The sequence below is a fragment of the Cariama cristata genome, unplaced genomic scaffold, assembly GCF_000690535.1.
Source record: "Cariama cristata isolate BGI_N322 unplaced genomic scaffold, ASM69053v1 scaffold11009, whole genome shotgun sequence".
Taxonomy (NCBI): Eukaryota; Metazoa; Chordata; class Aves; order Cariamiformes; family Cariamidae; genus Cariama; species Cariama cristata.
In genome coordinates, this window is record NW_009637416.1 from 20717 (window position 1) to 38479 (window position 17763).

At 38.1% G+C, this 17763-nt stretch overlaps 1 protein-coding gene across 1 annotated transcript in view; it reads left to right on the forward strand.

The window, feature by feature from the left end:
- Positions 1–15165, forward strand: part of MALT1 (mucosa associated lymphoid tissue lymphoma translocation gene 1) — a gene marked incomplete at its 5' end in the record, with an annotated part of 34427 nt that extends 19262 nt beyond the window's left edge. The window contains 7 exons of the mRNA XM_009708318.1: positions 4509–4686; positions 6050–6124; positions 7195–7322; positions 11165–11314; positions 12732–12889; positions 13794–13919; positions 14701–15165. Of these exons, the coding sequence (XP_009706620.1) occupies positions 4509–4686; positions 6050–6124; positions 7195–7322; positions 11165–11314; positions 12732–12889; positions 13794–13919; positions 14701–15165 (1280 nt within the window). The remainder of the gene's footprint in view (positions 1–4508; positions 4687–6049; positions 6125–7194; positions 7323–11164; positions 11315–12731; positions 12890–13793; positions 13920–14700) is intronic.
- Positions 15166–17763: the final 2598 nt, after the last annotated feature.

Below are 17763 nucleotides of genomic sequence, written 5' to 3' on the forward strand. Positions count from 1 at the left end.
TTTTGTTATTCAAGTCACACATCCACTTTATAAGATACCTGTAATAGGATATTTTAGAATTTTAAGCTCTCCTCCACATACTGCACCAGGGATTCCTTCCCCTGGGATAATGACTAACCAGTCAGGTCTGGTATGTGTGGCTACTACTGATATGCATTGATTCTTGTATATTGGGATTCCTTGTCTTGCATAAAGTTGATTTTGAAGGACAAAGCACAAGACAGAACTGGTGGCTGTGCTAGCTGGGGGAGGGCATGGTGGAATTGATGCACAGGGCGAAAACCTTCATGTCTTGTATGGAAAAGGCCTAGAATGACCTGGCTTGGAGTGTAAGAAAAGTTCTTCTGTGGGCTTTGAGGAGTTTGCTGCTGACTGCCACTATTTTTGTCATTTTTCTAAAAGCTAAGATTGCATAAATGACTCCAGAAATTGCTTAGAGCATACACCAAAAGTTCTACCAGTTGTCCTATTTAAATTGCAGAATTTCTATAGTAACGCCCACTGAAGAAAACATTTGTTTCTTTTTTGGAACACAAGGTCAGATTATTTCTTAGTATGATATTTTTTAAATGGTGTGTTACCTGATGCTCTGTCTGTGCAGAACTGGCTGATCTGACACTTGGGCATTTATGTCAGAGCCAAAACTTGCATGACATGAAGACTAAGTATGGCAGTAAAGTTTAGTAGACTTTCTGATAGCACGTTTCTTTTTTTGTTCCTTAGCAAATAGATGTGCTTACACATTTGAGTGAGCTTTTAGATTCTTACACCTTCTCAATTTTTTTCTATAATTGTTGACATGAATTTAGAAAATGAAGTACTGAAAGTCTTTAATGAGTTTCTCACCAGCACTGTATGAAAGCTCTTATATAAGGCATATTTTTGCAGTTGTATTTTTCCAGCAAGTTGGTATTTCTGAAAGGTAAGCAGAGCATTCTTTCAGTAGTGTTTGGCAATAACTACTTCAATTTAAATAGTCACTTTGTTATTTCTGCATAATGGCTTAAAGCATATAAAAGATGCTGTCAGTGCACAAAGAGATAATGATTTATTGCATTTTTAGTGGGCATAGCTCCAAATAGAAGAGGCATAGTGGCTACTTCTGTTTAGTCCTTGTTACACATGTTCATGATGCCTAATACGACATTGTGTAACTCTTGCTTACTGCCAGGAAGGTGGCATTTCAGATACTGTTCTTTAAGAGCAGGAGTAGTAAACAAAGTGATGATGATTGCCTCCTCTGATTTCTTAGTTTATGTAGGGTGCAATTAATATTGTATTCCACAAAGGGTAAAAGCATAGACCCATATGTTTTAATGACTAAAAATAGTTATGTTGCTTTCTTTGAGAGAGAGAGAGGTCACTTAAAATGCTGACGTCTATGAGGAACTTGAGCCTACTTAAAATTGTTGTGTCGAAGTGTCTAATGAGGCCCTCCAAACATGTTTAGCCTGCTTACTCTGGGTATGCAGAGATTTATTTCTGATCTTGAGCTCAACATATTAACTGTTGCAGGTACTCATCAAATAAGCATAGCGCAGTCATCTGCTAAGGATATAAAAGAAATGTAGTTGTTATCTCTGAGATATTTCTGTTCGTTGAGGAAATACTCTAATGTAAAGCACAATTTGTCAGAGACTTGTTTCCTTCAGTCAGTCCAATTACTTATCTAACACACACTCATATATATAGATAGATAGATATAATCTCAAATATAACCTTGCTTTAGGTCCAGATTCAAACTCTGTGGAAATCAAATTTGAGAGTTTCCTTTTAACTTAGGACCTGACATGGAGTCGTGCATCGATTGCTTAACTTCGTTTTTAACTCTCTTGAAACTACCTACTCTCAGGTAACTATTGGACTCTTATAAATAGCCCAATAGTACCTTTATTTGTTTATGTTTTTAATCATATAGTTTAAATTCTGTGCCCTTTAAAAATCTAACTTTTAATTGAATAAAGCTGTTGCCATTTTCCAAGAGTCTGGCAGATGAATAACCATTAGACTCTTTGTTTAAGTGAAACCTGCCGTCCTGGAGTTCACCTTGTATGCACTTGCTGGCTGCTTATCTTCACTATGCATGTTTCCCATAAAAAGAAATTGAGCACTGTTGATTGAATGGAGCCGTTTGCAAGGTCTTGGCATAGTTGTTAATGACTTGAGAGCTTACAAGTAAAAGAGAACCGAAGGCTTAATTTGAAGAGCTATAGTTATTTCTTGATATTCCTTTACAGTGCAGGGCTGTGTGAGAGAAGTATTTTCATTTGGTTTAGCTATCTGTAATGGGAAGGTAAAAGTATCTATCATATCTGCCTACACAAGCTGATTTAAATGCAGATCATTTTAGTATGTTAGGATAAGGCTTACTTTGTTTATTCTGAATATTCAAGTTTTGTGGTGACATAAATCTCACAGCTATTTTTAGTAAAAATGATGACATGAGAAGACCATATCTGCAGTTAGCATAAATTGTCATATCTCTGACTTTTATTCAGCTGCAGCACTATATACTAATTGAAGACCTGACCCATAGACTGCTTTGTATAGATAAGTAGAAATTCTTTTTAGAAGATGGAACTTGCCATAGATAAGCAAAAACAGCACTGGGAACAGACGATAGGAAAATGCCATTTAATCATACAAGCTTCTGGTAACTGCATTTTATGGCAATGGACGTTATTAATGCTAAGATCATCTGATCTTACTGCAAATTGATATGACTTTAATATTTGACATTTTATTCATATAAGTAAAATCTAAGCCCTAGGTTGCCGTTCCCTTTTTCAGGATTAAGAAAAGCTTTTTTAAATTCTGTTATATGTTTTCTTTATACAAAACTATTGCATGTGTGAGAAACATTCACCTATGTAGTTTTTAAGAGAGGACAAAGTCTGTGAAGCAAAGGTTTATTTCAGCGCTGGGTGCACGGGAGATCACCCCCGTGATCCTCCTGCATGCACACTGGTTAGTCTAACTTCCACAAATTTATTTAGGACAGTCATTCATATTCATGTCATTTCCCAGAAGTCTTAGACATATTTAAATGATTTCCCCGACGTTATTTACATCTATTCCCTCCCACTTGCATCTGCGCACTGTTGTCTAGGGGTCTTCTTTGGGGGTCATGGTGTGAAGGCTCAAAGTCTTCCTCTCAGTTAAACTTCTTATTCCGGTGCTTGTGCTCTATTGTTTCAGCAACATTGCAAACCCAAGTGGGCAGTTAATCCTCTCTTCCAGATAACGGCAGGAATGTGTCATCCAGGAAAAGGCTAATCATGGCTAAGAGAAGTGGTGTCTCTGTCCCCATACTTATCTTAACCCTGTATCTGAATACATAATGCCCTGTCTCCGTCCCCATACTTGGGTACCTGGAAACCTACATTCTTTCCAACTGCCTGTCTATTTATGACTTAAGCAAAACTACGATATTATTTATCACACATGTTTTATTGAAGATTTAAAATCTTAAAATATTGTAGACTATTGTGTATTGACACAAGGGAGGTGATTGTAGGATAACCTTTTGTACCTAGGTAAGCATGCAAAGAATTTGTTTAGTAGACCCACAGGAGTCATGAATTCGTAATTGTAAAGAGATGTAGATACAATCAACTGAAAATGAGTTGTTGGTAGTTGGGTAATGGGAATGTGCTCTGGAGTCCTACCAAACATGATCATGGAATAATCTATGTTTCTTTTTTTTTTTCCCCTCTAAATGTAAAAATATTTCTTATTCCTCCCTATGAAAAAGACAAAAACAAAGGGAGAAACTGACTGTACAGAGGAAACAGCAAAACAAAAAACTTGCAAAATGCTCTCATAGTGTAATCAAGGGGTTTTCTGATTTTTTTTTTCCTAGTTAAAGTACTTTTAAGAATTGCCAATGATAAATGATAAGTTAAAAAAATAAAGGAGAATCATTTTAAAGATGACAGCATCTCTCATTTAAAAAAAATAAAAAAAAAATCCATCCAAACTGCTCGGTGTTATTTTTTTTCTATCTATAAAATCTGCACTGACTCACTGCTACTCAAAGCTTTGTAATTGCACACGTGGGGAAGATGTTTTACAGTTGGCACGTTTCCTTCTTCATTCTGTGAGATATATCATACATAACAGATTATTTCTGTTAGAAGTCATAACTCTATTTAAAGCATTTTTAGAGTATTTAACTTTGTGTGTTTGATGCAAATATCTAATTCATTCTATTGCATGAGTGATTGTTTTTTAAAAAAAATTTATGTCTGTGTATTGTGAAGTTGATGTTAATGTGGTTTCCCCCTGCTCTGTCTCCCCTTCCTTCCTGTATTAACAAAGGCATATCAATATTAAAAAAAAAAAAAAAGGCAAGCCAACCTGCTTGGAGTAGCTTGAATGATCTTAATCTCCCACAGATACATAATGTGGACATAGTGCATGAAGTTTTTGACGATGCTAAAATTTATAGAAATGTTCCAATGTACTCTTGAGCTGTGTTTTCAGTCACATACGTTTTGAACTCTCAGGTTTGTTATACTATGCTGGCCATGGCTATGAAAACTATGGAAACAGTTTCATGGTTCCTGTTGATGCTCCGAATCCCTACCGATCTGCAAACTGTCTGTGTGTGCAGAACATCCTCAAACTAATGCAGGAAAAAGAGACGGGACTTAATGTATTCCTACTGGATATGTGTCGGAAAAGGTATAATCTCATAATTGATGAATAGTCAGAACTGACATCAGATGTTTGAAGGATGTTTTTGTTTCACGATAGAGGGAGATAGTATCATGACTGTCGTTTCAGGAACTAACTGTGAAGTTCAGTTTATTCCCTGCAGCAACAGGTTAAAACTGAGCCTGTTTTAAAAATGAACAAATAAAACTGAACAGCCACTTTGAGAGAATAGCAAAGAATCTTGAGGGAAAGCTGGACTTCATGCTGAGGAGAAATCTTTAGTCTAGCCTAAGAATTCACTGTACTTGAAAGTTCATGGTTCTGAGAATTTGCAGTCTGCACCTGAGTGTTTTTAAAGTCAATAGGATTCGTTTGTGGACTTATTTTGCCTTTGGCCTTGGATTGAAATGTGAAGCTGGTGGTTAGACTTTCTGTTTCCATGGGTAGATACTTGCCTTTTGATTTGAATGACATTTATATTTTCTTTTTTTGTTGTTGTTTAAAAGTTATAAAGCATCAGTCTCATTAGATAAAAGTGAAATTAGGCATCTTAAAGAAGAAAAATTACCCTTTCCCCTTGCATCATTAACCATCTTCGTGATTACAGGGAGGAAGGAGAATCCGTATGATCAAAGGCATGTTAATTTGACAGAAGGGCTCAAGTGAAGTGCTTATTTTCAGCTCTTCAGAGGCATGGATTTTGTGGACTGCTTTTATGCTGAGGATGTTGTATCTTTATTTAGAGCTTAAAAATCAACAGGTTTATTGGATTTTTCTAAACAAAGTACTGTTTTCTTTCCATCTTAAGAGACTACTATGCCCAATTAAACTTGCACTTGAAATCAGCTCTTCAGTCAGCACTTCTGAAAATTGGTCCCTAAGGAATGTTTCATAATAGAAAATTGCTAGTGCTTCAGTGCTTGTAGAGCCTCTAAACTTCACTGCTAATGAAATGCCAATGACTCAGTTCAGCTTCACAATCTGCTGTCCAAATAGAAAATACAGCTACATAAGCCTCATGTTAACTAGGCAGGCACCATGTTTTGGGGGAAAGAAAAAAAAATCATATAGTTTCTGTTATAACCTAAAATGACTATTTATCAGAAATCATTTAAGAGATTATAGACAAACTCTGTATTGGTTAATATAGCATGCCCTTATCTAGGTAATGCGTGATATCTGACTGTGTCTTTACATTGTCTTCATGAAGAGTGTTGACAGTTCTGATTTCTGTCTTTTGGCAGTCAGGATTCATTCCAGAATTTTAGGGGAGAAAAAAATTACTGTTTCTGAACTATGCTGTTTTGGTATTTTGAACAACTGTAGAGTTTGTTACCATTATTGGTTCCCAAATTATTCTTTTACTTTTTTATGTTTCCATTTATTGCAGAAATGAATATGATGACACAATTCTTATCTTAGATGCCCTGAAGGTTACGGCCAACATTGTTTTTGGATATGCAACGTAAGGAACTTTTTCTCCTGCTATGCCACGGAGGTTTTGAAGCCAGAAGTGACCACTGAGATAGTGTAGCTAATCTTTTGCAGAAAAACACTAACGCTGGTGTTAAAAGACCAGTAATTTATATCCATATCTGTGTCCTCACACTGTCTTTTTTACTTCTTTCTTTGCATCATTCCACAGTCTAAATGACTGTTGAAATACATATGTAATGATTCCCAGTATTTAACGTTCCCATTCAGATATAGAGTAACACCAGTGAGAGAACTGCATTCAGCAAACCAGAAACTGCTGGACAGTATTCCTGGTCTTTTTGTACTGGTTACTTGTAGGAGTGCTCTACTCATCTAAATATTATTTGTTGGAGGTTAAAAAAACACAAAGCAAATTTTACCCTCAGCCCCATAATGTTCTGTTTCTTCATGCTGATTGGGAAGGAAGAGTTATGTCCTGTGTGTTCTTAACGGTACTAACTGCACTGTGAGTTGTACAGAAGGTCAAGTACTGTGGGGCACTGGATGAACTATAACCTATGTGCTGTACCCTCTTCGGTCATGTGTCTCTTCTGTTAATGCAAGTTAAATTTCTAGAAAAAAATGTGTTAGAAATACAAGTCAATGAATTATTGGAGGAACAGCATATAGATTGGCCCCTGTGTTTCCTGTTCTAGGTGTAAAGAATAAAGTTACAACTGCAACTGAAACTATTTGAAGAGGTTACTTAAGCAGAAAACTAAATAACCTCTCTGTCAGTTTTCAAGTCAAGTGCAAAAGCTGTCGAATAGAAGTAGTCAAGAGCTTTAATGAAGCCTTCTATGAGAAATTTAAGCTCCTCATATAAGCAGTTTGGCATCAGCTCTGGTCTGTGGCTTGATTGTAAGTGAAATCTTCTTGGGATGAGTTGCTTGCAAATGAACATGAAGAGCAGGTTGGCCTTAGACACAACCTGGTTTTCAAATTGTAGGATTTCCCCCCATTCCCAGTATAACTTTACTCCTTTTGTCCTCATGTTGATCTTAATTGTGCAGATGTTTCAGTGGGTTTTTTCATTGTCTGATATTGGTGATCTCATAGGTGCCAAGGAGCAGAAGCTTTTGAAATTCAGCAGTCGGGCTTGGCCAATGGAATCTTTGTGAAGTTCTTGAAGGATCGTTTGTTAGAAGACAAGAAGATTACTGTACTGCTTGATGAGGTTGCAGAAGGTGAACTCCAGCTTACTGCACTAACAGTCTTCTCAGCCTGCATTACTAAATACTTCTTTGCTTAAATGTCGTTCTTCTCATGGTGAATGTGTTACGTTACTTTCAGCTCCTTCTTTTTGCATTTTGTTAAAATAGCAGCTTTTATCAAGAAGCAGGTGCTACTGGGCAGCCCATTAACAAAGATCATGATATTATAAAGGGACTTGAGCTTCTTTAATAGTGATCAGTTTTATATTCTCCTTTTTAGTGAATCTTATTTGTTCTGAGTGTCTTTCTGCATGGAGCTTTGAATTGTTCATCCATAAAAATTACTCTTCTGTCTTTTGGTGTCAGCTGCTAGTGGTAGTCCAGTCATTTCCATGTTCATTTAAACAATTAACTGAGTCCTACCTGCCTCAGAGTGCTATAGTGGTGATAATTATTTGCTCTCTACCAAAGGGTGTAAGTGCACTATAAAGGGCAATCCACTGTTTTAATATGGCTGGTTCAGTAATGGTGTTCTATAATTGATGGGAGAAGTGCTAAAGTGAAAACTGTTGAGGGAAAATGTACTGCTTCTGTGCAAACATTTGCTGAAAGCATAGAAGAATAGATACGGCCATTAGCAAAGAGCTGTCTGTAGGAGATTCTGTTATTTGTAGGTAATGTACGTGGTCAGCCAAATTCATCTGTGGTTTCCAGTGTACTTGGTGCAACTGCAGGTCTTGGAATTTTGCCTAGTCTATCTTTTGACAGGGATCCAAAAAGCAGAAAAAAAAATCCAACAGGATCCTAAATGCACAGTAAAGTTCTGCTGTCAACAGGTCAGACTATTGGGAATGAAATGCAAAGATTAAACCAACAGAGCTTCTGTTGGTGCTCTGCTGAGGAAAAGGAAGAGATCATTGGTTGAAATATAAGCATGGAATTTATGTCAAATTGATGACAATAGGCATCCAGCATACCTCCCGGATGTAAATTGAAATGTGATGGTTCTTGGTTACCATTTGTTTGTTTGCCTGGAATACATTCTCATATATATTCTCTGTATTTTTACTTATAGTTGGTGTTGCTTGGCTAGATCCCATAAAAGAAACTTAACCATTCTGTATTTTCAGTCTTAATCTGTTAAACTTTCCATGAAGTTTCTGTGAAAAGTTAAATAAAATTTCAGAAGATGTCAGGATTATCCTTGAAGAAATAGGATCTGTAGATGGTAAAACTGAAACAGTTATTCCAAAGCCTAGGGATGAAGTTGATCCACCTCCCCGCCTGGGGCGATATGTTTTTCTTCTTCTGCCAGGTGCAGTCAAGCAGAGTGCTTTTTGCATTAAGATTTGTACTTTTTACTTGCTTACAGTACTACTCAATTTTGCCATTATCTGAGTATAAAGGAAGAATTTGAGGACTTGCTGTCCTCCCGTTTGCTGTGGTAGAAAGTAGAGCAATGTATAGTCCTCTTTCCTGAAAGCCTGGCAGAAGCTCTACTAAAGCTCCTCCTCCTGGATGCTCACCAGTATTTAGGCCCAGATTCATTAAGGCATCGTTCCTGGAGCTCTTTGTTTCGAAGCAGGCCCCAGTATCTTCCCTTTCCTTCATCTTTCTTGCCTTCTGGGACATTCTGACTCTGACTCTGAGTCTTTTGTGAAAAGAGAACCCTGTAATCCACTCAGCCTAGCATCAGTACTATGTCTGTATAGTGTGTGTCTGTGTGTGTGTGTGTGTGTGTATATATATATATATATATATATACACACTACATCTTCAGTTTTTATCTCGCATTCTCCCATTGTCAGCCTGTTCAAAGCAGGAGTAGAACAGACACCCGTTTATGCTCTGCAATGGTCACAGACTAATCAGTCTTTCAACTTGCATAAGAAGTTTATAAATTTTATAATGAACAAATATCCAAAAACATTCTCACCCTCTTCCTCCCCTCATCCTTTTTGTCATTGCTTTTGGGTGTTCTTAAGTGGGTTAGTATTCTCTGAGATCTCTCTCTCCTCTTCCCCGCACCTTCACGTCTTCCCCATAAGAATATGTAACAATTCTGCCAGCACCCATTTTCCCTACGCTTCCCCAAATGTCCTGTAAAATACAACTGACTATTATTGCTTCGTCTGTACTGCCAGGTTAATGTCACGTGCTGTAGGTGTTCTGACATTTTACCTATGATTTATCTTATTCTTGAACTCAGAGTGGAGAGAAAGATTGATTTGTCAGGCAGTTGTTGTCAGTATTACCATGTATTGGGTGTTAGTGAGTATCTTGATGCACTGATGACACTCAAATGTTCCAAAGGAGTATTCACATGAAAAGGATTCCATGTAAATAGCCTTCACTATTTCATTTTTTTTATGAACTTGTAAATGGAAATTTTCCAGGATTTTTTTTTAATTCACTTTGCAGGCCATAGGTTTTGACTTCCTGCATGCAGCAAAACTATCTGCAAATGTCACCTTTACATGTAATTGAAGTAAATATAGGGAGACCCTAATAGGTTGGAGTAAGTTTGAATTGCGGACTGGTTAAAGCTGGAAGGGGACCTCTGGAGATCGTCAAGTCCAACCTTGTTGCTCAAAACAGAGTAAACTAGAGCTGGTTGCTCAGGACCTTCTCCATCTGGGTTTTTAATACCTCCAGGGATGGAGTCTGCGCAATCTCCCTGCACAACCTGTCCCAGCGTTTGATCACCCGTAGAGTTAAAGGTTGTTTCTTATGGTTAGGTGAAATTCTCTCTATTTCAGTTTGTATCTGCTTGCTTTTGTACTGCCGCTTGTCTTGACTGAGAAGAGTCTGGCTTTGCCTATTTTGCTTTCCCTTGTCAAGTATTTATATATATTGATAAGAAGTCCCCTGAGCCACGTTCTCTCCAGTCTAAGCAGTCTTAGCTTTCTCAGCACCTCCTTGTATGAAAGATGCTCCAGTTCCCTCATACTTCTCTCATGAGAGAGGTGTTCCGGGCCTCTCTGTGACCCTTCACTGCACTCTCTCCAGTAAGTACATGTCATTCTTGTACTGGTGAGCCCAGCACCGGACCCAGCACTCCAGATGTGGCCTCCCCAGTGCTGACCAGAGAGGAAGGATCACCGCCCTTGGCCTGCTGGCAGGGCTGTTCCTGTTGGCTGCCTTTGCCATAAGAATGCATTGCTGGCTCATGGTCAGCTTGGTGTCCACCAGGTCCCCGAGGTCCTTCTCTGCAGAGCTGCTTTCCAGCGAGTCAGTCCCCTTTCTGTACTGGTGCATAGGCTTATATCTGCCCAGGTGCAGGAGTTGGTCTTTCACACTGTTAAACTTTGAGATGCCTCTCTGACCATTTCTACAACCTGTCATTCTGAATGGCAACACAACCGTCTGGTGTATCAGCCACTCCTCTCAGTTTTCAATCATCTGCAAACTTGCACAGATTGCACTCTCTCCTGTCATCCAGATCATTAGTGATGATGTTAAATAAACAGTATTGGTCCCTTTATCAACCTCCAAGATACTCCACTTGCCTCCAGTTCTTTAGAAGTCCCTTCCAATGGTGGTATTCACATTCTTGAAATTAGTCACTTTAATTAGAACCTTACTGAATCAGAGCTGTGATATTGCTTGAACTGGTTTTGAAAAACATGTGAGCATGTTGACTAGGACACATGCAAAACCCTCAGTATTCTCTGCAGGCATCTGGCATGCTGTTTCAGCCTTAAATGAATGAATGAATAGCTGAGCAATGAATACTTCTGAAACGGCAAGTTTTTATGGATGTGCTGACACTGGCATAACCATAGCAACCACACAACATTTCAGTGATGTACTTGATTTAGTTAAAATTCTGGCAGCATTGATTTTGAAAGAAACTATATGCATCTTGTTTTTAGATATGGGCAAGTGTCACCTTACCAAAGGCAAGCAAGCTTTGGAGATCCGCAGCAGTTTGTCTGAGAAAAGGGCATTAACTGATCCCATTCAACAAACCGTATCTTCTGCAGAGTGTCTGGTGCGGAACCTACAGTGGGCCAAAGCTCATGGTATAGTACAGTCTGCTTTTAGATGATCCTCCCGACACAATGGGGAAAAATAAGAGGATGTACTTCCTTAATAATCTCTAGTCTATGCATTGTGATATTGAATGGAAATGAAAGAAATTCAAGTTCACATCTGAATTTTCATTAGTATGTTTTAGATCTTGGAAATTTTGGGGTTGGGGTTTACCTCTACCTGAGATTGTAATGAACAAGGTGACATGTAGAATTCATCCTCAGTAAGTATATTTAAGACAACTCAAACACCGCAGGGGAGACTTACGTGATGTCTACCTGCTGGGATAATCTTCCAGTAGTCTGTTTGTGTCTAACAATGACACTTTTAAGACATCATTAATCTCATTCTAAAGTCATCACCTAAAATAGCCAGGTGAACTCTATGGTAAAAGTGCATGATGAAAAGGAGTTTTCAGTGTATACAGCTAAGAAAACTAAAATAAGGGTGAGATTAGTTCCATGCTTTCTAGACTTCTTTTAAGAAGGGCAGTGGGGTTTAAGACCTTTTTATCTAAACACGATTGACAGACTGGGCAGAGGGCCAGGCGTGGCACTCTTAAGACAACTAGTCAGGTAGGCAGAGTCTTTCACAGAAGTAGATTTTTATTTGTGGAATCAAGCCCTTAATTCTTGTTTGTTGAATGACTGAAATGCAAAACAAAAATTATAAAGACATAATGTTATCTTACGGTTTATTTGTTTTAAGCCATGCATAGAAGAGAATGTGTTTGGAATTTGGGAAGAGAATAACCTTTATATTTATATAAAGGTATGCCTATGATAACATTAAATAATCCACTTCCAGTGAGAGTAGGAAAACCAGTGCAAAGCATACAGAGACAATGATGTCATTGACCCTTGAGCACTTTCAGATATATTCCTGTGGATTGAGAAAGAACCAAAATATAAAGAAGAAAAATGCTGCAGGCTAGGCTTTGTGAATGTGTGCGTAGGCTGTGAAAGGAAAAAAATGAACTTGAAACTGGTTCTGTTGTCAAATTCAAAGGTTCTTACAATGTTGTAGCTGTGTCTCATATATATTGGTTATAGAATATATTAACCTTACTGGTTTGATTACAGATAAGTAAACAAATTCTTGGGTCAGTAAGCTATATCCTAGTTGTAGTCGATGTTGCCTTGCTAGTTGCAGAGAGATTGGAAAGAAACCAGCTCGCTCTGGCAGTGTCTGCCAGTTACTGTGTGATACTAGTAAACAGTCTTGCTGCCTGGTTAGCTTCTAACCTGGTTTGCTTCAGTGTAAATATCTAAGCGAGAGGTAGAGGGAGGGCAGGAGGAAGAGGTCTATACCTTTTAAAACTTCTGAATTTAAAAACAAAATAAAAAATATAGAAAATACATATGCTATGTCTTACTTGGAATGTAATGATGTGTTATTTATTTGCAGAGCTTCCAGAAAGTATGTATCTTGAATTCAAATGTGGTGTTCAGATTCAGTTGGGGTTTGCAGCTGAGTTTTCCAATGTCATGATAATCTACACGCGAATAGTAAAGAAGCCACCTGAAATAGTAGTTTGCAGAGCCTACGTTACAGACTTCGCACTCGTAAGTGCTTTCTATTGGTGTCTCGGTGATCTCCCTACGTTGAAGTTGAAAATTTTCTGGTCTGTCCATGTCAGACTGCATCTCTTGTAATAAAATGTGTCTAAACTGTTGAAATCAGGTGCCTACACATGTGTGTTTGTGCAGACACGCCCATTTATTTTTTTTCTAAGTGCATATTTTTCATATATACAAAAATACATTAAAATTAATCAGGGTTCATCTTTTTCAACGTCTCCATTGTTTTTCATTGTCTAATATCAAATATTTGTTATATTTAATTAAAGAAGTTAAATGTCAGCAGCTCCTGTGTGAGCTGAGGACACGTCTGCCTTGCAGGACAAGGTTTCTTAGGCTTTAGTTTTACAGTTCTTTGCACGTGGGTGATCCTGTCCAGTTCCATTGATGTTACTCAGCTGATCACAGTAAAGTGAAGAATAACAGTAAACCAGAAAGCTCCTTGGGGGAAAAAAACCTTTTTTGATCTCTATGGAAGAGGATGTGGGGCGGAAACCTTTTTAGATAGAACAAACAGGATGCTTCTGATTCTTTATGAATAAAATATTTGAGTTAATGTGCATAATAAATACATGTATTTTTAGCCCACAGAATTAGTGTTCCAGTACTGTACTTCGTAGTAGAAGTTAGGTAAAAAAAAAAGCAACCCTGAAGCAAGCACAGCAAGTTTGACAGGAACCATCAGCGAAAGAGGGTAGCCTACTCCAATGTAACCCTGTCTGCCTGTGACTAACAGTGGTTTCAGCAGCTTTCGCAAGTAATCCAAGATTGGTGTTTTCTTTTCTTTTAAGAAGAAAATGCTGACTTTATAAAAAGAAATACTTCTAACTACTTTATGATCTACAAATTCTGTACCTTCAATTAAGTTCTCATTTCTTTCTTGCAACAGGACCTGGATGTGGATCCTAAAGAGGCCAATAAAGGAACTCCTGAGGAAACCGGAAGCTATTTAGTATCAAAGGACCTTCCCAAACACTGCCTCTACACCAGGCTAAGTTCACTGCAAAAACTACGGGTTAATATATATTATTACTTACAAGTTTGTTCAGATAATTTAGATTAATCACATTGCTTTGCAGTTCTGTTGAGGTAGCTGTGTATTGTCTGCATAACAAGTAACATGTTCTTTGGAGGGAAAAAATGTCTAATAGCACGATTTAGTGGCTTTAATTTTTTAGCTGAAAAATAAAAGCCAGGGCATCAATGCATGTGCAATCCTGATACCTTCGTGCAAGGCACTTTGTATTTTCTAGGCCCGTACTGAACTTTGACAAGGTGATTATTTTTGTGAAGGTCATCTATTTCACACTGTGAGGACATTCCTATGCCCTGTAGTACAAGAAGAACGTGACTTGAAGCAGAGCTGCGTCTTACAAAGTCATTAGTAGGAGATGAAAACGTTGCGTATCATCTCCTTCCATTCCAACTTGTGCTCTTGGGCATGCAGTTTTTGAAAGGTTCTCACTTCAACATACTGTGGCACTATTAAGTTTATCTCTGTATCTCTGTGTCACAAACATCTGTGCTGGACACCGTTTGGTATCTCTTCTTCAGTGCTTTTGGCAGCTCATGTAATATAAGTGCTTCTAGAAATAAAGACTATCAGGTGAACAAGTATTAACCAAAAGAGGTCCTCAGTGAACAAGTCTTGCCTAATATATGTCTTTAGCTCCTAAAAAGATTAGTCTCCTTCTCCAGTAGACTATGGCTCTTTTAAGCGTTTCCTATATTGTTTATTTGGGGAGGAAGTGTAACACTTTTGTTTTCTCTTCCCCTCTCCTCCTCCTCTTTTTCAGGAACACTTGATCTTTACTGTTTCCTTGCACTATGAGTATCCAGGAATAGAAGATACGATGGATGAAAGAAAGGAAGTTAATGTTGGGAAGCCTCTTATTGCTAAACTAGGCCTTCATCATGGATTCAAAAATAATAACTGTATCCAGACCTGTTGCATGGCTAATAATCCTTTTCATAATCAAATAGAATCAAGTCCAGTTGTAACTAAATACTACGTCCCTAGTCATTGCCAACCAAATTCCTGTCCAAGCATTTACCATCCAAACCATATTTGCTCAGACAGCATCAGACAACCAGAGCCATGTTCTTGGAATGGGACTTCAAGGATATTAGCTTCCAGACATGAAGTACGGAATTATTCGCACCCTGTGGAAAAGAGTAATGTACCAGTAGAGACCACTGATGATACTGTTGAACTGGAATTCCTTCTCTCTGACAACCTCAGATTCTCTAAACAGCAGTAGCTCTGATGTGATCACAGTAAACCACAGTATCATCCTTGAATAGGGGACCTTCCACACTGCTTATCTGTCTTCTGGAGTTTGAGGGCTTCAGGACAAAGGGATTGGAGAGTCTAGATGTGGTACTACGAATAAGGTTATGAGAATTTTTCAGATCCAAAGAGACAAAACTGGACTGATAGATTTAGGAATGAAAAAGGCATGGTTTGTAGTTTGGGTTTTTTCCTCCTACTATTTGATGTTTGATACAGAGAAAAACCTGAACTCCTCAAAGTTTCTTATTCCATTCTCTGGCAGTCAAGCGGCTAACAAACAGACGCAATCAGGCATTTTTTGGAGGAAGCTGCCTGCCTCTGTTAGGGGGTGCATGCAGAAGGGCCTGGCTGTGGTGTCAAAGTTTCTCTTGAGATAGTAAAGCCTTGAATCTTCCCAGGTACTTCTCCAGTACCTACTGGAGTTATAAGATCTACTGTAAATGTATTTTTCATAAATCTTCTATTTTCAGAAAGGAATTGCTCATCCTGCACAAAACCAAGATAAACATGTATAGCTGTCAGAGGAAACAATGTTGACAGAATTAAGCAGGAAAACGAATTTCCATGTCTTCTAGGATTTAACATGATCTTAAAAAATCCACTGGCCCCAAAATGATAAATATACCTTTCTCTCTTCCATCTTTCAGTTTCAGTTGTTCAATATCCAGGGTTTTCTTTTTACCTACTGCATTAAAATAAGATTTTACGTTTTTATATATGTTGTAGCAGCCTCCTATTGAGTATATAAGATGACGCGCAATGAAAATGAACTGAGCAGAGAGGGAGCTTTTACAGAAGTGAAGACACCATGTTTTAATACTCCATTGTTAAGAATACGTCTCCTTCAAGCCTCAGTTTCTTTCCTTCCTCATGTATGTATCGGGATCAGTCACTGACATCCAGTCCCTTGGATGTAGCTAATAATCAGCTTTGACTGCATTTTCGTCTCATGGGCAGATGCCCAGTGTCTGGCAACAACTGAGAGATGGATGGAGAGCTGTGCAAGGAAGACAAAATCTGAACTGAGCTAGTAAACTAACATTATCACTTTTTTTTTTTTTTTTGAGAACTACAAATTGTCAGAGGGAGCAAAGTCAGAGATTCATACTGTTGTGAATTGTTCTTGCTATGATAATCTTTCTCTTATGTAACACACTTAAGGTGTTTGCTGATCTGATTTCTGGAAAGGTGGTCTTTTCATGTTCTGGAAGAACACTAAATGGAAATGTGAGGAAAAAGTGCCTGTTCAAAGCAAGCAAAGTATTGTTTAGTTAGTCACGCAATAAGACATACTGAAGGCTAAAAAAATGAATGGGCAAGATGAGTGAAAACTTTGGGGTTCTTCAGGCTGAAGTACAGGGATGGTGTTCCTGGACACCAGCCGTTGCTTTCTCTGTGGTGATTTTTAAAAACAAACAAACAAAAGCCTACTCAGTTCTTTTCCAGGCCAAATGAATTTATATTCATTCAAATAAAAATGCTAAAAGCCTACCCTAAATCTGTGAAAATCCAAGATAAAGCTTTCAGCACACACAAACTTATAAAAGATAAAGCAACTTTAATTGCAGTCTGCCGAAGGTGAGGGACACTTGTTTCATGTCACGACCTGACACTTGGTATCTGTGCATTTGCTCCAGAGCTCAAAGGTGGAGTTTCTCTCTCCACAGACCAGACACCAGAAGTAAGCTAGTCTGCTGTGTCCTTCAGCCTCTGAACCCCAGAATCCCCCTGTTAGAGGTGGAGGCATAGGCACCTGCAGAAGACAGTTGATCCTCTGCTGAAAGGCAAATGAGGTATTTCATATGGTGCTTTATTGCTTCGTTGAGCAAAGGGAACAGATAGACCTCACATGGGCTAGCTGCCAAGCTTTTTACATGATGCAAAGTTATTCATCTGTGTTGGGGGAAAGGACGATTTTGCTCACTGAACTGTTTTGCCATATTCAGGTTGAATAGCTTGGTCAAAAAAGACATGTTATTTTTAATGTTCAGTTTTGTTTCAAAATACTGAAGAATCTGTGACTTGCCTATGTGTATCTGCAGACAAGCGTGAGAACACTGATGTTTTATTGGATCTTTAATTGATGCTTTGAAAGCATGAAAATATCAGGGGGTGAGGTAATTAAAATTCAAGAGAGTTTTCAGATATGGGTAGTAGCCTCTCCTGCCTTGGTAATACTGATAAGCACTATTGCTTTAATTAAGATCCCCATCATGAAATAATTTTTTACTTTAGAAAAATTATTGTAGTGCTTTTCGTTAAGCAGGTAGCAAAAAATCAAAATAAAATAACTGAATCTCATTGCGGTGGACAAACTAGTTTAAATCTTCAGCTGAGACTTCTGCCTTCTGGTGGGATTGGGTAGTCTGTAAGTGGTCATAACAAGTTTCAGATGGGAATATTAACGCATCATTAACTAGATCTGTTGATACTCAAATTTGTCTGTGCTGAAAGGTGGATATATGTACATGGACTTTAATGTAGTTATTTCCAGAATGACAGCCATGCTTGAAGTAATCTGCAAATGAGCTTGAGTTTCTGATTTTCTCCTTTCTCCTGGAGGGTA